This window comes from Euleptes europaea, chromosome 2 (genome assembly GCF_029931775.1).
Source record: "Euleptes europaea isolate rEulEur1 chromosome 2, rEulEur1.hap1, whole genome shotgun sequence".
In the NCBI taxonomy this organism is placed as follows: Eukaryota; Metazoa; Chordata; class Lepidosauria; order Squamata; family Sphaerodactylidae; genus Euleptes; species Euleptes europaea.
This window is the reverse complement of record NC_079313.1, coordinates 67,038,340-67,059,585: the sequence shown is the minus strand read 5'-3', so window position 1 is coordinate 67,059,585 and position 21,246 is coordinate 67,038,340. Positions and strand designations below refer to the sequence as shown.

Sequence of the window (21,246 nt, the reverse complement as noted above, 5' to 3'; positions counted from 1 at the left end):
GCTATGCTCCTGGCAGCCACAACAATGGCACTCCCAGCCACACATACCGCTCCAGTGTTGTCAAGGAAATGGCACACGTGTGGTAGAGGTAGCTTTGTGTATATGTGGTAGGAGGGCTCACAGGCAGATGGGGCAGATGGAGATGGAAAGCAAGGTTGGGGCTGTTAGTGGGCAATAAACCATCTTTCTTTCCAGATCCCCCGACTATGGTTCATCTTAGCTTGGTACCCCTAAATACAGTTGATTCATTGTAGTTAGAAAAGCTTTCTGAGAAACAAGGACACACATATATCCTTAAAATGTAACAAAAAGGGCATGGCTGGCCAACAATTGAAACACCGGGTCCTTTCTTTGAAACTGCAGGGTCCCCAGTGAGTACTTGTTCCACAGAGCTATAAAAATGCAAGGGTTTCTGTTGCACAGAACAAGGTATGATTCTGAAATAAGCAGTGCATCCCTTCAATCACATACTCCCCAAAAAGGATAGGGCAGCAGACAATTATTTCAGTGTTTGCAAACACCACAATGTCCTCCAGCAACTATAACAGAAAACCAGGAACTTTGCAATAGCATGGGACAAAGGAATGACTTTTAAAAAAATTATCAGGGACTTCAAAGCACTGAGACAGTGATGCCACTGTAAAATGTGTGGTTTGCAAACTGCAGCCTAAGCCTGTTTGCTTTTGAAATGCATGGTTGATACTTTACAGCATCCACCCATCATCCAACTGCCTGGAGCACCAATTTCACCTTGTTTAGAAGGCAAGGGTTGGTTTTTATATGCCGACTTTCACTACCACTTAAGGAAGAAAGAAACCGGCTTATAATCACCTTCCCTTCCCCTCCCCACAACAGTCACCCTGTGAGATAGTTGGGACTAAGAGAGAGCCCTAAGAGAGCTGTGACTAGCCTAAGGTCACCCAGCTGGCTTCATGTGTAGAACTGGGGAAACCAACCCAGTTCTTCGGATTAGCGTCCACTGCTCATGTGGAAGAGTGTGGAATCAAACCCAGTTCTCCAGATTAGAGGCCACCGCTCCAAACCACCGCTCTTAACCACTACACCATGCTGGGTTTAGTTAAGACAGCAACAAATAATTTAACAGTCCCCAGTGCTACAAATCAGATTGTAATCAGCAACATTTCACTTAGTGCCTTACAAACATTTTACACTGCAAATTAACTGCCCAGTCCTTGAGATTACATTCAAGTGAAGGGCTGACGCGATCTGTCTTTTAAGATGTACAAACCAAGACAATCCCAGCAGCAAGTCAACCAATTTGGTGGAATTCTGAACAGGCCACTGGTCAGTTTATCGCATCTTGCTTTTTGCAGCAGGAACAGAATTCTTGGACATAAGACAGCTGAATTTATGGCAAGCTCAAACGGATAACATAGGTAAAGAAGTCCACTTCATTGCCCCCATTTAACTGGTAGTCCCTTTGAGACCTCTGTTTTCAAACACAAAATGGGAGATCATGAGACTATTATGAAAGGACATATTTATTGCTGGATTATAACCAAATTTGCACAGGTGAGCACATATTACTGGCCTCTATAAATGCATGGCGTGCTACCCAATGCCCATAGGGGCTTACTTTCCATTTCTATGAAAGCAACTGCTTCCCATGTATTAGAGATTTCCACATTGAACATACTGAGTATCCCATGTATACACTGCAGGTAAAGGATTGTGGTCACATATTGACATCATCCTTTATTGGCATATAATCACTACAGACACAGTTGCATGTAGAAATAAAATTTTGAAATATAACCTTACAAAATGGTTAAAATACACTTACATGAGATAGTGTTGTTGAGTTCAAACATCCATTTATTTAACTGATTTGCGGCATTTTATAGCAATCTTTAAAAATTGTGCTACCTCCTCCAAAGGGAACAATTGAGGCGAACAATTGTTCAATAGAAAGGAAGCATTACAGGAGTCAAAAGCATTCAGTCTATTTGTCAGCAAAGGGCTTAATAGTTCGTTATGGATTTCTGTATAAAAACTTCAATAAAATAAAACATGAACAACTGTTTCAGATTGTAGTCATGATTCGTAGCCATCCCGTCCATATACTGTTTCAAAATCCCTGGAAAGTTTAAGAGGTATACAATAAGCATTTGGATACAATTATTGCCTTCATCTTGACGGTTCACCAGGAAGAATAGCCACAGGCACCTTATTCTTTTGAATGGAAGGAAGGTTCACATTTGTTTTATCAGTAACATTTGGGCCTTTATCTTTAGATGTTTGCAGAAGGTGCTGCATGCTCAATCTGAAGATAAGTCGTGGATCTTCACCGACCAAAGCAGGGCAATTGCAATGCTCTCGTATTTTAAGTGCCTTGGGGGGGGAAAGAGAATAGAACAAAAAAAGAAAAGATAGTCATTACATTAACAAATAGAAGCATTGCCAGTTTGTAAAATAGAGAACTGAACTCCTTAGGGCTGGTGTGAGGGGGGGGAAACAAAAACAAATGCAAAGTATAAACACATGCTTAAAAATTCTTTACAAATGTTTAATGAAATAACTAATCCAACATAATGAAAAGACAGGTTTGACACACCTGGAACTTACAGAACAGATATATAGATATAGATATAGATATAGATATAGATATAGAGAGAGAGAGAGAGAGAGAGAGAGAGAGAGAGAGAGAGAGAGAGAGAGAGAGAGAGAGAGAGAGAGAGAGAGAGAGAGAGAGAGAGAGAGAGAGAGAGAGAGAGAGAGAGAGAGAGAGAGAGAGAGAGAGAGAGAGAGAGAGAGAGAGAGAGAGAGAGAGAGAGAGAGAGAGAGAGCGAGAGAGAGCTAGCTTTGTAAAGGGAACATGTGACTGGTGAATTGACAGGATACAGGTCTTCTCTGCTACTGTCCTGCTGCTGCAGAAGAGCCTCCTAGAAGGGTTGAGGCATCTACCTCTGGGGTCTTCCAGTAAGTCTGCACAACAGAACAACAAAAGAGTGTATTGGGCAGCTTCAATAGGCTCTGGCTTCTCTGCTTTTATTATATTATTTGTTATAAAGATTGATTGATTATATTATGTTGTAAATGACCTACTGGCAGCAGAGAAGCAGCAGGAGCTGAAGAAAAATTTCATTTGAAATGCTTCTGTGGTTTGTTTGGTTTCTGGAAGAGGCCAGAAAAAAAGTCTGTCAAAGTTGACTCCCTGGGTTGGTTGAGATGTAAAGCCGCTAATACACCAAAACTATGGCTTGGAAAAGCGGGGTTTTGCCACAGGCTCATGCAGTGCCTCCCCCCACCACCACCTGTGTGCACTCATTCCTTCTCACCTTTTTTTGGAAAACCATCATTTGCTGTCATATGCAAACTTAGTAAACTATGGCTGTCTCAAGACCAGAATTACAAACCGTGATTTGATCAAGGTTTGTATTTCTTGTTTTGTTTTGCTCTTTTAAGGAAAACTATGATTTGTACAAACCTTTGTTTGCATGTAATGACAAACCACAAGAAAAAAGGAAGGAGGCAAGCTGAGTGTGCAGGGGGAGGGAAGGGGAGTATGCAAGCCCCTTGCTCAAAACACAAACTGTCAAGTCAAGCTTATTGGGGGAGGGGGAACAGTGCCAAAAATCCCAGAACAATAAATTTTGAAACCACATTTCTCCAACGGCAATTATCTTTCCCAGGGCAATAAGAAAAGTTCCTGGAAGCAGATCGAGCCTAGAAACAAACATAATAACTATGATCAGCTTTTAGAGGCATATGACAAGTATTTTCCCATCTGTGCAATCCGGTTTGAATGTAATGTATGCATCACTGGAGCCACTCTCTGCTAAAGGGCTTGCATACCTTCTCTGACACAATATTTCCATCTTCTCCCTTCCCCCACAAGTACATTTTAGGGGGGGAAATGTCCAGCTTTGTTTTTGCAGACCATCGCCCAATACCACTCATAAATATGCACTGGATGCGTACCATGCCATTTCCACTTCAGTTACCAATCAATTCCTTAACTGATATTTATCATGACAGACCAGAGTTTTCTCTTGCTGAACATAAGCCACTGCAAGACTGCATTAATGTCAAGCAGCATTATTCAAGCCAACTAGGAACAGAAAGATTTAGGTTGTGTCTTGAAAAGGGCAATGTAATCCTCCTTTAAATTAATTTAGTGTTTTTACATCTCTATGCTTTTTTTATGCTGTACAGTTCCTACCTTTCCCTTGCCTAGTTTCTCCAGTGATCTAAAACTCTGGAATGCACACACACGTAAGATCAAGGGCCCCCATGTGATAGCTCACAGGAAACATGGCTGCTCTGTGGAGGCCTTTGCTTTCTTATTCCACATTAAGCAGTCTGAGGGGCCAAGAGGTGCCTGATTAAACACACACCACATTGATTCATACTCCATTAAATACAAGATGAGGACTTCAGGCACGACAGGGATGGTTATGCTCTGCATGGGCCCTCCCGCAGCAACACTTCAGTCAAAGAAATCTTTGCAGCTATTTTTCTACACGGACTTTCGTCTCCAGTTCAGAAATGTTAATTTTACACAGAGAATGCCCTTCCCTTGCTATTGCTTTTTATTCAGCACCAATGAAGCCCTGAGTTTGTAAAATTACAAAGGCATCACACTTCTACAATTCTATGGTATATTCCATGAAGAACACATGAAGCTGCCTTATACTTAGTCAGGCCACTGATCTATCAAGGGCAAATATTGTCCACTCTGACTGGCAGTGGTTCTCCAGGATCTCAGGTAGAGAGGTCTTTCACATCACCTACTATCTGAGGCTTTAAACTGGAGATGCCAGGGACTGAACCTGGGACTTGCTCTACCATTGAGCCATGGCCCCTCTCCTTGAGTAAGAGAACAGAAACCAACATAGGCAGTTGGAACAACATTTATCTTCAACATTGCTTTCCTTAGAATCAGCGCTAGCAGTTGGATTGGTGAAATGCTGCATGCAGTTTATCCCATCTCCCCAGCTCAGCTGTTATCTAGATGCATATTCATATGCAAATCAAGATGAAATGCTAAGTAGCATACCTACATATGACAATTCCTGACCTTTTGATTTCACAGCGATCTTGTGATATCTGCTTACTTGCAAGCATGCTTTCATCGCAGAGGTTCGGTCAGTCATTTGCACACAACTGAGCATGTACAGCCAACTCAGATACAAGGGTGTTAGGCTTGCATATAGGGACTCCAGGCTCAAACCACTTAACTAGGAAATGCTTGGGTGGCTTTTGGGGTGTCACCGTCTCTCACAAGTGCACAAACAAATGTAAGAATTAAATACTGTTCCGCATTCCTCTCAGCAAAAGGCAGGATATAATGTTTTATTTAAATCGAAACAATAATAAAGCAGATGTTTGCAAATCTGGAAAGAACGTGACCAAATCCAGAAAAAAACCCAAGCCAACTACCATTGGATTGGTCTGTAGCCAAGCAAACTGAATAGCCTGGAAAAGTACTTAAATGCCTGTTCCCCTGTCCTCAAGTTAGTACCAAGGTCAATACAGAGAAGCTGTTCACCATCTTGCTCCCGTAACAGCAATAAATTCACTGTCATAAAAAACTACTGTCGTGCTAAGATCTTATCATGATGTCTTTTTTCTCCTTGTGTGCACAAGTTGTTTCATCTAGTACTATTAATTGTACCTTGAAAATAATTTCCAAATGTACCTAGTTAGAAGATTTCCAAGGTTCTTTGAGATTTGCCATCCAGTGGACATCACGGAATTGGTTTCTCTGCATCCAATGGACCATCTCCTTCTCATTTGCTTCCTCATAGTTACATACACAATGTAAAATAACTGTACTTATTTCCCTCAGGCAAGGCAGGAAGGCATATACCAACCTATGGCACGCGTGACAGAGGGAGCACTTAGAGCCCTCTCTGTGGGCACGCACGCCGTCGCCCCAGCACAGAAAAGCAGCTCCAGCAGCAGGAGAGGCGGCGGGAGGGATCCCCCGAGCCGCCTCATGGTGGCGACTCCTGCCCGCAGCCCCGGCTCTTGCACCGGGCAGCCTCTCTCCTCTCCTTCTTTTGGCAGCCATGAGGGGAGGGGTGGGGAGAGAAAGTTGAGCTCCCCGGGTCCTGTCGCCGTCGCCAGGGCGCCTGCGAGCTTCCCTCTCTCTCCCACTTGGCGGTACAGGGCGACCTTACTGCGGCCGCCCCCCCGGTGCCGGGACTGGCCGGGATGGCTGGCGGCATGTCCGGACTCTCCTTGAGTGGGAGCCACCGCGCCGCTCCTGCTTTGCGCCGCCAGCATCTGTCCCATAAGGAGCGAGAGGCAGCGAGACTGGAGCTGGCTCCGGCTGCCTGCGCCACCCCCGACCCTGCCCTCAGAGGAGGAGTCCCACCGGGGCAACCCCCACCCTCGCTTCTCACCCAGAACTGCTGCTGCTTGTGCAGCCTAGCCAACTTCCCCGAGGCGGCGACGTCACCTTGCTTTCCCGCCATCGCAGGGATTCCTCCCCTGGTATAATTGCCAAAGATAGGACTTTTTGGAGGACTTTGATTCATAGGCACTTAACACACACACACACACGATTGCCAACCTCCAGTTGGGGCCTGGGAATCTCCCAGGATTACAACCGACCGCCGCTCTACACAGATCAGTTCCCTCCCCAAACACCGCTGTCCCCCAGATCTCCAGAAATTTCCTGGCCTGGAGTTATCAACCGTATTAAGATTAAATTGCTATGTTGGCACTTTGCGATAAATAGGTAGGTTTTGGGTTGCAGTTTGGGCACTCGGTCTCTAAAAGGCTCGCCATCACTGGCATATACTGTACCAAATAAGTGATGCACAGCAATATGTAGGATATGGAAGACCATCAAAGTGTTTGCTCCATGCCCCCATTTTCTGTCATTTTTACAATGAGTTAGTCCCTGAGGGAAGAAAATCCATACTAGACAAAGGTGTACATCTTGCCCTCCAAGTAATATACTTTATTTTTCTTTTTTTTAAAAAAAGAAGAAGAAGAAGAAGAAAAACCTAGGGAAAGACAGCATCAACATTGCTTTAAAATTCTCAAGGGAGACTGAAAGGTTTTGTCCAGTAATTTACATGAATTTTTTAAAGGAGCAGAATTCAAAATGACCTCATTTTTTTCTAATACATTTCCTAAAAATGTCATTTCATCTCATAAAAACAATTCCTTGTAACAGCTTGTTTGTTACTGAACAACAGTATATACACACACATATAATACAGGACACTTTTTTAAAAAATGCTAAAAATGCTAGGCTTGCTAGCATCATGTACTTTCAAGACCAATTCAATTATACCTGCTAGTAAAATATTCACCCTTAGTCACTCTGTGATACAAGCAAAATGAAACTTGGACTGAAAATGAGTGATGTCTGTAAAGTACAAGCAGCTTCTGTGAATATTATTTAAAACCTGAAGCATATTTTATAGTCAATGCTGTACGGAACACTATACAATTACACTATTTTTTAAAAGAGTCACTTTTAAAATCTAACACTGATATTTACATCACAAAACCTCAATTTAAATCAGGTTATATTTATTTTTGTCATGGTCTATGCTGGAGACATACTTTTCTTACTGAGAAGCCCAATATTGACCTGTGGGCTCCCCAACCCCTTACTCTCTCTAGAAGTAGCCTAAAGTAAAACAGTGCTTAGTTCCCAGTAACTTGTCTTATCCTTTAGACTAGTGGTTCCCAAACATTTCGGGCCACAGCCCCCTTGGTTTCACAAACTCAACCCCAGCGCCCCCTACCCTATCCTATAAAAAGTGACATTCAAAATAGGGGTTTGCATAATGCACGAAAGAAAGAAGATAAGAACAATAAAATTTCAAAACAGTGACAATTAATTGCACATCTATTCAAAATCAAATTAAAACTTTTTAGTTGAAATGCATTCAACAAAACTGATGAACTTGATCCAGTGGTACCAGCTCTTCAAAGTCTGAAAAAAAATTCTGATAGTTTCCACCAAATTTGCCAGCATGGTGCCATAGCTTGATCTATTGTAAATTAGTGAACGACAGTTGAAGGGGCCCGCCTCTAGCGACCCCCCTGCTGCCCCCTTGCCTCTTAGTGCCCCCCTAGGTAATCCCACCGTCCCCCAAGGGGTGGTACTGCCCACTTTGGGAACCACTGCTTTAGACCATATGCTAATGGGCATAGCAGTCTCTGGTATAAATCCAGCTTGACAGATATTGTGCATCAATCGTTGACCACTGTCATATTTCCTATGTTGCTCCCTTCACTTCCTGTACCATTCTCCATCTACTTCTCCCCATCTCTTCACCTTCACCAATGCCAACAAACCACATGAGGTTAAGTGCCAGTGATCACAATAAGCAGACATGAATGAGGAGCAGGATTTCTCAAGGGATCTTAACATTCTGCCACTCATCTCCTCTTCAGTGTCTGTATAACTGCTGAATTCTGCCCCAGCCATTGAAGTGCATGCGCTGAATATCCTCTCCAATAATGACTAATCTGCCAGCAGAAAGCTCGTCAAAGCCATAGCAATATTTTTTAAAGTATCACTTCCAAAATTTACCCATAGCTATCTGACTTCTAGAATTTGTGTGTGTGTGTTAAGTGCCGTCAAGTCGCCTCTGACTCATGGCGACCCTGTGAATGAAAGTCCTCCAAAATTCACAGGGAATTTACAGGGATCAAAGCTTGCTATGCAAATTCATGGCATTTGTGGGTTTTTCCTTCCTTCTGTTTCCTCCAGCTGCACCTTTTAATCCCCAAGACCACTCTGGGGACCAGGGAGCACATATGGAAAAATAAATAAAGCTAGGCAGGATGGGGGATGCAGTAAGGTAAGGAAGCAGGCAAGATCTCCTCCCAATTGTTACCAGCAGAAAGCTGGCAGGAACCTAACAATTTTGCTTGTTTTAAACCTGACTTGCATTAATTTCATTGGATAACTTATCATTCTAGTAATATAAAAGATGGTTAAGATTCCATCAGAGTCCCTCTTGTTTGTACAGCATCTCATATGGAAAGTGTTTTGTTAACATTGGTATTTTGTTGCCCTTCTAAACACTTTTCTAGTACTCTCCTTTCTTAAGGACAACAAACAACAAAATATACACCTCTGTGATCATGGGATTATGTGAAGTGGAGGTGAACTCTCTTACATCTGGGGCAGCATGTAGGAGGTTTGCAATGTAGGATCACTTGGGGCTCCTGGACCCTGAATGGTGGTAGAAAGTGCCATCAATTCACAGCTAACTCATACGGTTTTCAAGGCAAGAGACAGAGGTGGCTTGCCATTACCTGACTCTACACAGCAACCTGGACTTCCTTGGCGGTCTCCCATCCAACAACTAACCATGGCCAACACTGCTTAACTACCAAGATCTTACAAAACTGGGCCATCCAGGTCACAGCAGACCCTGAAGAGGAGGAGGAGGAGGAGAAGAAGAGTTGGTTTTTATATGCCGACTTTCTCTACCACGTAAGGAAGAATCAAACCAGCGTACAATCACTTTCTCTTCCCCTCCCCACAACAGACACCTTGTGAGGTAGGAGGGGCAGAGTGTGTGACTAGTCCAAGGTCCCCCAGCTGACTTCATGTGTAGGGGTGGGGAAACAAATCCAGTTCACCAGATTAGCATCCACCACTCATATGGAAGAGTGGGGAATCAAACCTCCAGATCAGAGTCCTCCACTCCAAACCACTGCTCTTAACCACTACAGCATGCAGGCAGAAGTGTCTTCCAATACCGTGCTGCCATGCTGGAAGCAGCATTGCTTCTTCCAATTACCATGTCTGTGCTTAAGGCATAGTAGCCCAGACAGCAAAAAGGGTGACAATAAGCTCAGAACACTGCAGCTGCTCCCTTGTTGCAAGGCACAGAAGCCATGATAGTGTTTCCATTGGTAGGGAAAAGTGACACACGTAATATGGAAGCAAGTTTATTGTTTGATAGGACACAATGCTGTTCGTGCTGCAGAAAATTTAAGGACAAGAACAGGATTGGCCATGCGTGCATGCATGCATTTCTGCCTTTGTGAAGAAAATGAGTAAGAAACCAGAATAAGTTTCAGCATAAGGCTTCCATATGGCTGTGTATGCAAAGAGATAAAAGCAATGTCATTACCTGCAGTGACTACAAGTATCCTAAAAAAGGACTTGCAGTTACTAGACAGAGGAGTATTCTGTCATGGGCCGAGGTTTGCATTGGTGTGGCATCACAATCAAATTGAGCTTTAAAATCATAACAGTTCTGCTACCCGAGAGAAGTTCTAAAGGGCAAGCTCTTAGAACCCATCTAGTTGCACAGTACCACCAAATTAGTGCATTACACAATGTACCTTATAATTATGACTTTAAAAACAGATTCTCCAATTATATTCTTCATTTGTAAGCCACACTGGAGTTCCTTCAAGAAGAAAAGTAGACCAAAAATGCTCACATAAATAAAGAAGATTTAAATAGGGAAAATACTGCCCCAACTACAGTGGACTTTGATAGCTTGGAAGTACAATTGCCTCTTTAAAAAGCCAGTTTCTGAATCAACCCTACGGACTGGCTTTTCTAGCCAACATTTAAAATATTTACTTTTGAACATTTTTTTTCTAAATCACAGAATATTTAATGTTGAACAATCAAAGCAAAATTAACCAAATATTAAATCGAGAATGGTACAAAAAGGTGTTGCCTAAGTTTTCAAAAATGTGAGACTGATATTCAAAATTCAAAATGCAGTATTTCCTGGCTTAAAGTACCAACATTCCACTAGCTTGCACATTCCACCTACCATAATGTAACTATCTATAATCCAGAAGTGCAAGAAACTGGTATGTAACTGTATATTACTGTGAATACAAAAAGGTTTATGCTTTCTACATAATCATGCTCACAGAAACACTATCATAGGTTATACATGCCCAACTCACTCCTCTTACATTTACAGGTAGTCTGTAAAATCTCCATTTTACATTTGTTAACTGTAAGTCAAAAATGCAAAACAAAACACAACCCAATCCCAACCCCCCCCCCCCAAAGAAACATAAAATTTGCTTCAAGAAATATGAAGTCCATGATGTGCACCATTCTGGACACATTTAAAATTAACATGATAAATTTTTGAATTTTCTTTCAAAAGCACATCACATTAATCTTACGGCTTTTTAAATTAACGTCAACTCCTTAATGTGTTCTGGACGTTGCTCATGGGCACAGAGCTAATTGAAACGCATATGAAAGTAGATTTAAGTTTTCAGTTCTTCAACTTCTGCATTTTTCACCTTTGACTATCCATGTATTTAATTTTCCATTTGATATTCAAGTTGCTTCTAACTAGACCTCGATGGGTAGCCATGTTAGTCTGTCTGCAGCAATAGAAAAGAGCAAGAGTCCAGTAGCACCTTAAAGACTAACAAAAATTTTCTGGCAGGGTATGAGCTTTCGTGAGTCACAGCTCACTTCTTCTGAAGTCCTTTGCCAATTCTTGCTGTAAAGCTCCACTTAGGTCAAGAGGATTTAGGAATGATGTTTATGGTTTTAATTGTATTTTACTGTTATATTGTGGTTTTTATGTTGTTACCCACCCTGAGCCTGGCCTCGGCCGGGGAGGGTGGGTTATAAATCCAAACAAACAAAGGTGTCTTTTTTTTTGGCAAATAAATGAGTCACTGATTTAAAAACTGCCATCTGTTAGCCTTGCAGGATTAGAAAAGAGAAGAATGAATTTTATGGCTTCTCGATAACACTCAGCACTTGCTTTTAATCCTGCACTGATCCAATACAACTGGCTTCAACTCAGAGACTCCTCCCACTCCATATATAGGGGAGAAACACTTTAGGCCAGGGGTGTCGAACTCATTTGTTCGGAGGGCCGGATATGACATAAATGTCACTTGGTCGGACCGGGCCATGCGCAAATAAATAAATAAATAAAATGTAATGCCAGATACTGGAGATGCAAACTTTATAAAAGACACAGGCAAAGTCAATTAATGTTATTGTTTTTACTTAAAAAACAAGCTTACAACAATAACATTCTTACAGTATTTTCTTTTACTTAACAGTCTTATTGTTATTGTGTTAAGTATGCTTGTATTGTAAGTAAAAAATAATATCATTAATTGACTTAATTGTGTCTTTTGTAAACTTTGTATCTAGTCCCTGGTATAATTTTTAAAAAAAATTTAAACCGGTGTGTGTGTGTGTGGCTTGGCTGGCAAGTCAGCAGCTGGCTCAACAGCCCATATCTGGACTGAGGGGAGGGCTGCCTTGGCTGGTGAGCCTGCAGCAAACTGGCCCAGATCTGGTCTAGAGGAGGACTGGCAGCCTTAACTGGCGATCCAGCAGCCCTCTCCCAGTCAGGAAAGACAGGGAGAAAGAGAGAGAGAAGAGAAAGAGAAACAAAGAGGGAGAAGGAGAGACAGACAGAAAGAGTGAAACAGGAGAGGAAGAAAGAAAGAAAGAAAGAAAGAAAGAGAGAGAGAGAGAGAGAGAGAGAGAGAGAGAGAGAGAGAAAGAGAGAGAGAAAGAGAGAGAGAAAGAGAGGGAGGGAGGGAGGGAGGGAGGGAGAGCCAGAGGGAGAGAAAGGAAGAAGGCAGGGAAAGGCAGCTGTTTGGGCTCCGGGGCGAAGTGGCCCAGAAATCCCAGAAAAGTGGGGGGGAGGATCCTGCTGGGCTCCCAGGCTGCTGTGGCCCGAGAAAGCCCAGAAAGAGAGAGGCCATTTATGCATGGGAGGTTTTGCCTTCTCTAGATGCACATTTTCCCCATCTGAATTCTCAAAACTCTGCATGGGGGCTTATTGTTGAGTTCTGACAATCTGGATGGGGAAAATGTGCATCTAGAGAGCAGCAAATCCAAGCTAAAACCTCCTATGCATAAATAGAGAAAGGGGGTAAACGAGGAAGAGAGAGGGGGGAGAAAGGATCCTGCTGGGCTCCCGGGCTGCTTTGGCCTGGGAAAGCCCAGAGGGGGGACAACGAGGAAGAGATTGGGGTGGAGAGGATCCTGCTGGGCTCCCAGGCTGTTGCGACCCGGCCAAGCCCAAACAGAGAGAGAGAGAACCAGGCTGAGAGCGGGGTGGGGGAGATCCTGCTGGGCTCCCGGGTTGCTCTGGCCCAGGAAAGCCCAGAGAGAGAAAGGCCATTTATGCATGGGAGGTTTTGCCTTCTCTAGATGCACATTTTCATAGCTAGATGGGTAGATTTGTAATAAGGTCACTATGATTCAAAAGTAATTATTCAAACTAATTTGGTAATGAGTTTCTCACACCCATTATGATTGCAAACCAAGAAAGCCCAGGCATTTTAGAATTTGAGTTTCCCCACTTCGCAGTTACTATATAAGGGAGATATGCTCTGAAAAACAATGTGAATGATTACACTCCTCTAGATCATAGGAAAATTAATCAATACAAAGAAATGACCTGGATAACTGTGTCTGATTATTTTGTCTGCATCAATGAAATTCACACCTGTTGAGACAGAAAGCCATCTTGTATCTTTAACATCCATTTTGTTCTCTCTGGATGGTCAGCCTGTAATTTTCCATCATGAGGCCCAGTGCATCCCAATCGGCAGGGGCACGCTACCTGTTAGGCCTCTCAAGGTCTTCTTCCCAGGCCATAGCTAATTAGCACATGAGAAACATCTGAGTAAGGAGTTGGGTGTGGGTGGGATGGAGACTTGCTCATCTTCCCCTGGGAACATAGATCCAGCCTAACTGGCCAGAAGAACCCATAAAGTTCCAGCCAGACACCCCTGTGATTTGATGCTCGATTTCAGCTGTTAGTGGCTAGCTTTTCCTTGAGTATCCAGAAGTTAGCTAACCCTTCTCCTCCACCATTTTTGCTACCTGTTATGCTGTCTCTCAGAACTATGCTTTGCTCAAGAGACCTCACCTAATGCCTTACTTACCAGCTATACTATGTAACATCTTCTAGTAAGTATTTAGCTAGACAGGTTTCTAACCACTGACCTGTATTCAGCCACTGACCTGTAACCTGTGTTTTTAAATCTTTTGCTTAATTTTATACTCTAGCCCTAGTAAAAGCTTTTTTGCTATATTGTTGAGTCTGCTGGTCCAAACCCACAACCAAGTACCCTTCTTAAACTCTGAGACTCAATGGGTGGAGTCCAATAATGTCATGTGGCAGTTCAGTAATGGGATGAAATATTACATTGAGCAGCTGTACTTCCACACACCATTAGCTATGGTCCTGCACAGGAGCTGCGTTTACTGACAACCATGTTGTTTTGAAAAAGCAGGATATTTAGCAGACTAACAGCCCATTCCTGAAAGGGGGCCCCAAAACCTCTTAGAAGGCGGCGTCACCCCACCGCCAGCCTAACTGCGTGTAAAACCGTGATTACACGCACTTACGTTGGCGGCGAGGCCAGTCCCACTGTCGGCAGAGCGCCATGGGACCATGCCTCGCCCCTTCACCAGCACAGCCTCTCCATGGCACAGGCTACGGCGTAGAGAGGCCGCGCCAGCGCAGGGGGGCCTTCGGGGGGCAGGCTGGGGGAGGAGCTGCCAGTTAGACGGCTTCCTATTCTGGTTCGGCCGGTTACGTTGGCACCGGTTATGGAGGTGCTGCGCCTGCTTTTGAGCAGGTGCAGCCTTGCTGTTTTCAATGGGGCTTTTAGCCCTAGTAAAATAAAAAAAGCTGCGAAAAGGCTTTTTTTTTTTGGTTCTACGGCGTGCGCGAATCGGCTTAGGAGGAGGCGCCGCTGTGCCTCTTCCCTGCTGACTCCGCATACCGTCATTTCAGGAATGTGCTGTAAAAGAAGCCAATAACATGGAAATAAATTGTTTGCTAAGTTTAAAAAGTAACTGAGTTTTCTGTGCCAAGTATTGTCCTTCCATTTCCAACCTACACGTCAATTAGGCACACATGGAAGTCTGCAATACAGAACACCATCAGCTATCCAGGGAAAAGTGGTTTGATTATGACCATATTTTGAGTTTTCTGTTGATGTAATTAAAGCACTTACATTCTTCTCTCAAGAGATGTTGCAGGGTATATGACTGCAAGGTAAGATTCAGAACTGTGTTGGGAAAACCAGGGGTGGGGGAAGATACCAATTAATCAGTGCTTCAGTTAGAAAAATGGAAGATTCCTAAGTTACCCCTGCCTGAAAATCACTTCCTCCAACTTAGAAATTATCCCCCCACACCAGGTAGAGAGATGTTTGGCTACTGTACAGTGGAGGGAAAAGAACTCTGTACCTGTGCAGTCTTGTTTGCAGTATCAGCATTCAAAGAGCTCATTATTTTGGGCACGGATTTATTTAGACCTCTCAAATCCTGGTTATCCTTTAATGAGAGGTGCTGGAGCTTAAAGCTGCCTCAGCCCTTTTGCCTTCTCCAGTAAAATACTTCTATTTCTTTTGTGAAATCTTCTACAGCTTAAACCTGTCTGAGCATTAGGCTTCTTTGGTACTTTAGCACTAATTACCGATTGTTTGGGGGGGGGGCGGTGGAGAAGGTGAGGTCAGGAGCATGACAGTGGTGATTCGTTAGTAAGTAAACTGCATCCTGTGCATGCTCAGAAGCAAGCATTCCTTTACATGGGCAAGTTGCCGGAAGGCGGTTTGCAGTTAATGGCTAACACCAGGTAATTTTTCTGCACTTTCTTCCCTCCCATTGCCTATGTATTCCTGAGGCAAATTCCCCATGCCAAAGAGAAGAGGGAACCCCAGAATAGTATAATCTCACTCCAATTTGTATTCATTACTTCATTTAGGGTCCATTAATTTCATGTATGGTCCATTAATTTCATTTATTCATACTTTTATGTCCACTGTTCTCACTTATCACTGTGGACATTAAAAAAGGCAGCATTTTTTTTTAAAGAACAAGCAAAGGAACCATGGTGAAAAAGGATTGCACGGAACAGATGAGAATCAATTTGGTCAGTAAGGCATTAAAACTGACTCAACTCCAGCCATCTTGCAGCTGCCACCCCCACCCCATTTCCTAGGCAATCTGGACAAAAACTGCTTGCATAACTTCCCTTATCTCTGCAAGGGACAGGTGCTATAGACTGGCTCTTTCTTTAATCAATGATGGGAATTCAGGGGGCATGGCATCTTTCAGGGTCTTTGCCACCAAATGCCCCCTACCCAGCTAAAGGTCTACATATATTTGAGGGACTGAATTAATGATATTTGGACTGCACTTGCTGACTTGTGTGGCTATCAAAGTGGTTAGAGTAATTCCACAAGAAAAACTGAAAACTGGTAAATATATTGTTCAAGACATCCCAATTACATATCCTCTCTCCAAAAATTAAGAATTTCAAGCTAAAGTTCACACATTTAGCTACGGGGAAGATGTGTAACTTCAATCTTAGCACATTAAATCAGAAGCACAGAAAGCCGATATGCACGTCTCTCACACATTGGCTCCCACTGCCTGTTCGTGACATCCAAAGTGACCCTAAAAGGGTTCACAGAAACGTGTGACATTAACTCACAGCTCTGAGACCCAGCAAAAAAAAAAACTAGGAATACTTCTCCAAACAAAACAGAACGACCTTTAGCTGAACTGGCTTCCAGCCACAAGAAAGCACAAGAGACTTCCGTTTTAAGAGGAAACAATATAGAAAGCTACGATTTTGCCTGGATCCAAAGACAAGCGCCGCAGTTGAGTAATACAAGCTTTCCAGACACCAGTGGCTAGAGGAGTGAACTGATTAAGAAGATCCCTCATGTCACACACTTACGATTCTAGTCACAGGACATTTAACTGTTGTGGGTACTGGAAGGTACATGAGATGAATTACCTTCCGGCTCTCTAAGGGTATGTCTGTACCAGCCAATGTATATATAATTTATTTCATTATATACCACTATAATCTGGCACAGTCTGCCTCTAATATGCATATTTGCAATTGGCATTCTATTTGTGGATTTGTTTTTATCATGAACAGTGGAGTCTGGCAGAGCAGCATATTTAGCATTTATCAGAATATTTACGAACATACCAAAGTACCACGTATCCAGTTCTGCATATATCTGCTTCTAATCTCATGGTGAAACCGAAGCCTGTATTACAGAACAGGATTCTCAAAGCAAGAAAAAGATGGAGGTTAAAGTCTTTGTTGTTTTAGAATACTTTTTACAATTCCATGTAAGGGAGGTGCACACTGGTATGGCCACAGCCCTAAAGAACCACAAAAATGGAAGGATGTGAAGGAAAAAAAAAACAGAAGGGCTCCTTAACTGCTGTTATAAAGATTGGGAATTAGGTCTTCCGCCAGGAGCGAGCCTCTTCCTTTATTTTAAGTTCTTCATTAGTGCCTGTGGTCCAGGAGATAACACAGCTGAATCCAATCCATATGAAAGAGTTTGTTACTCTTCCATTTGATGGGAAAAGAGCAAGTTGCTCAAAATGACACCTGACCAGGGATTTGAAGGCTGTTCCCACCACTCCAGGTCCAATAGCTTTATGACTGAGAACACACTGGATGTCCGCCAACTTCAATTTTCTAATAAATTTATTGATGGTAAACAAATCAGCTTATCACTGGATAGCAGGTGAACTTGATTCTAGGATATCTGGGTTCAAATCCCAGTGATAGGTTTATTGAGTGGCTTTTGAGCAAGGCACTCACCATTTTTAGGAAGAAGTGCAAAGCCACTCTTTCACAGGCCTTTTTCATGTGGCTGCCTTAACGTTTGGTATGGTTTGGTTTTACTGATGGGACTTTACTGCTGGTCAGTGGTACTTATTTGATGTAGATTATTGTAACCTTTTGCTCTTTCTCTGACCCCCTTATTATGAAGCAGTAGAAAAGAGCAAGAAGTCCAGTAGCACCTTAACGACTAATAAAATTTCTGGCAGGGTATGAGCTTTCCTGAGCCACAGCTCACTTATTCAGAAACCTCATAGCCTGCTAAAAATTTTGTAGTCTTTAAGGTTCTACTGGACTCTTGCTCTTTTCTACTGCTACAGACAGACTAACACGGCTACTCAACGTGATCTATCCCTTTATTATGTAACACCTGTAATGGCATTTCAATGTGTGTTATGCTGCCTCCTTGCCTTCCTTAGTGTTTCTTACTTCTTTTAACTGTTACCAAAGGCTTTCTCCTTAAACTTTCTTACACTTCTTAGTTGAACCCAAAAAAGAGGTTGTAATTGGTAGAATGACAGGACAGACAGCAGGTAGGGGTGGCTCTTTTACTCTAAATAATGGGGATCTTTTACTCTAAATAAAACAGTGGTTTACACTTAAACATAAATAGAGTGTTAACAAGTGAAACAGTGTAACAGTTTCTGTATGGTTCATAAGTGCAATGGTTTCAAATAGGTACCTAAGAGTAATGGTTTCAGACAGGTACAGTTCTTCTTTCTCTACAGCTCCTTAAACAGACCTAGCCACAAAGGCTTATTTTCCTCACTTGCCCCTTGGGCTAATAACTAGGGTTGCCAGCTCTGGGTTGGGAAATACATGGAGATTAGGGGGGGCTGGGAGGAGACACCTCATCAGGGTACAATGTCACAGAATCCACCATCCAAAGCAGCCATTTTCTCCAGGGGAACTGGTCTCTGCAACCTGTGGATCAACTGTTATACTGGGAGAACTCCAGGCTCCATCTAGAGGTTGGCAACCCTAATAATAACTTTCACAAAGAACCCTTTTCACAGCACCTTACTCAAGCTCTTTATCCACTCAACTCCCATCTCCTCTCCTCTCACACACAAACTCTACAAATCAGTCAATTCTGCCCCCCAGGGTACAGCTACCATCCAATCATAACACATTTCAATTTCCCATCCTGACCCCCTTTCTTACTCTAGAGGCATGCATTCTAAACCACAGCAACATACATATAAAACCCCGCATCAAATCACAGAAATGAAACACACACGAATATTTACATCAAAACACCACAATCTTGATGGTTTCAAGTATTTGCTATTTGGGGCATTTGTTAGCTCCATTCATTCTTTGAGATAGGCAGGAAATAAATGTTTTAATAAATAAATACTGTGCGACAGTCTAAAGTATGACTAATAATAACCTGTAGGTTTCCAGTGATAAACAGTAAGTAGGAGCAGTGCAGAAACTGTCAAGAGAGAAAAATGATCTCTCACAGGACTATTGAAGGTTTGCAGCTCAGGAACCAAAATGGATTTTTGTCATTTCTTTATGTACTTCTAGACATCTTTGCAGCTTACCAAGCAATCCAGGTGGGCTGCTAAGACATTAACCCGTGTGTGAGCATTGCATTGAAAGAAACAGAACTGGATACATCCCACTGTGACTTCCCTGAGGCTGGGAATGATATACGCGTAATAAGTGATAATGCTGCTGGGGTGCTCAATTTAAACAATAAGTAGACAAAAACCAAAACAAGGGGTAATGCAACTCCTGGCGCGTGTGCCAACAGCAAGCACACCGACCAAAGTGGTGGTACCCTGTGCCATATCTCTGCTCAAGGCATTGGTTGCACTGCTGGAATAACTATGCAAGAGAAAGCAACAGGCAAGGCTTATGCCCATCATCCCCTCCTAGATCTGCACAGCCATCAGCTTAGTCCAAGGTAAACCCCTGAGATTCTGGCAGTGGTGCTGAGGCATGGGTGGCTCCATGTACAACCTTCCCCCACCCCCACTACCCATTTAAAGAACACAAGAAGATCCCTGCTGGATGAAACCAGTGGTCTGCCTAGTCCAGGATCCTGTTTCACACAGTGGCTAACCAGTTGCCCTAGAAAGCCAATAAACAGGGCATAAAAGCCAAGACCGTCCCTTGATGTTGCCTCCTAGCACTGCTATTCAGAGGTTTACTGTCTCTGAATATGGAAGCTCCCTTTAGTCACCATGGCTAGTAGCTTTTGATGGACATATCCTTCATGAATCTGTGTAATCCCCTTTCAAAACTGAGACCAGAGCCTAAAAGACCCAGGCCCAAAAGAAGAAGAAGAGTTGAAAGCTTGGGCACAGCCACAAATTGCTTAGCTGTAGGAAGCTGTGTCTAGCATTCACAGCTCAGGAGGGGAATGATAAGGAGAACATCTAGGGTTGCAAAGAAATTGCTGAAAATCACAACATGGTCCAGTCGACCTTCTGAAAAATTGAACTATAGTTACCTAGTGATGTGTAAAACATAAAAACTTCCTTGAAGGAAGCTATCTGCCTCCAGGGGTAATTACGCATGCGTAGTAAGAGTTTAGTTATTTAACCAAGTAAGCTTTACGCATGCTAAATGACTTATTGTTAAGCATGCCAATTAGGAGGCTAGAAACAGTAAATTTCCAAATATGTATAACAGAAGGAGGAAATGTGATGCCTTACATTGTGAGCATCTTAGAACGACAGAGTGCTTGGCTTTTGGATGCTTGGGCACCTATTTGTGATCACGGTAAGGTTATTGGCTCAGATGGCACCAGGGCCAGATTCTGCGATCTGCTAACAAAACCATTCAACATGTTCACAAGTAGATGCTGAACTTTTTGCAGCATTTGGGCAAAGAAAGTCTCCCACCCCTGCCAAAAACCATCTTCAATTTTCACTTACTTCAGGTATAAGTCTGTCCAAATGCTCAGCTCGGTTCTCATGAGAAGGGTGCGTAGAAAGCCACTCTGGTAACTTTGGGTTTCCTTGAATTTTCTCAGCCAATTCCATTTGCTGCCAAAATACTGAACTTGCTCTTACATCCATGCATGCCTAGAAGCAAAAGTAGGAGATGCAGATGATACTGCGTAAGTAATAAAGTTCTCAGAACCGCCAAATAGACTTGGAAGCCCTGTAACTAGCACTGGCTGCTTCTTTCACATGCAGTAAAGACAGATATAGCTAATTTTACGCAAGGACTATCTTCTTAGTTTCGACAGAAGAGGTTTTTTTCTTAGCCTGGAGATATAGTGATGGAAAGGTTCACATGTTGCATTTTTGCCTGATATGCAGCTGTCATTACGGTGTTATGCAGAATGAGCCCTGGCAGAAAAAACATGGTGACTACAGATACCAAGTTGAAGCACAGGTGCCATGAAAAATGGTCACTAAATCTATTTGCCACATCTCAGAGCAGCAGGGCAATTACGGAATCTGAGACACAAAATATGCAATCCAGAGAGTTCAAAGGAGAAAGTGTAGGAGTAAAATGGAAGAGGAAAAAGAGAAGACTAAATATGCAATACAGGGATGAGGGGAAATTCACCTGTAAGCAAGACCACATCTTGCTAGTCAGCATGTTTACCTGTCAGTCTTTCTGTATTTGCTGTGGAGCTGTGGCTTTGTGGTGGAGCAACCACTTTGCCTGCAGAAGGTCCCACAGATTC

The 21,246-nt window shown here is 42.9% G+C and overlaps 1 protein-coding gene across 1 annotated transcript in view; it reads right to left on the bottom strand.

The window, feature by feature from the left end:
• Nucleotides 1-2,148: 2,148 nt before the first annotated feature.
• The window catches only part of OMA1 (OMA1 zinc metallopeptidase), a 37,937-nt gene continuing 18,839 nt past the window's right edge, over nt 2,149-21,246 (bottom strand). Inside the window, exons 7-8 of the mRNA XM_056845165.1 lie at nt 20,483-20,632; nt 2,149-2,352 (exon numbers count right to left, since the gene is read on the bottom strand). Of these exons, the coding sequence (XP_056701143.1) occupies nt 2,149-2,352; nt 20,483-20,632 (354 nt within the window). The remainder of the gene's footprint in view (nt 2,353-20,482; nt 20,633-21,246) is intronic.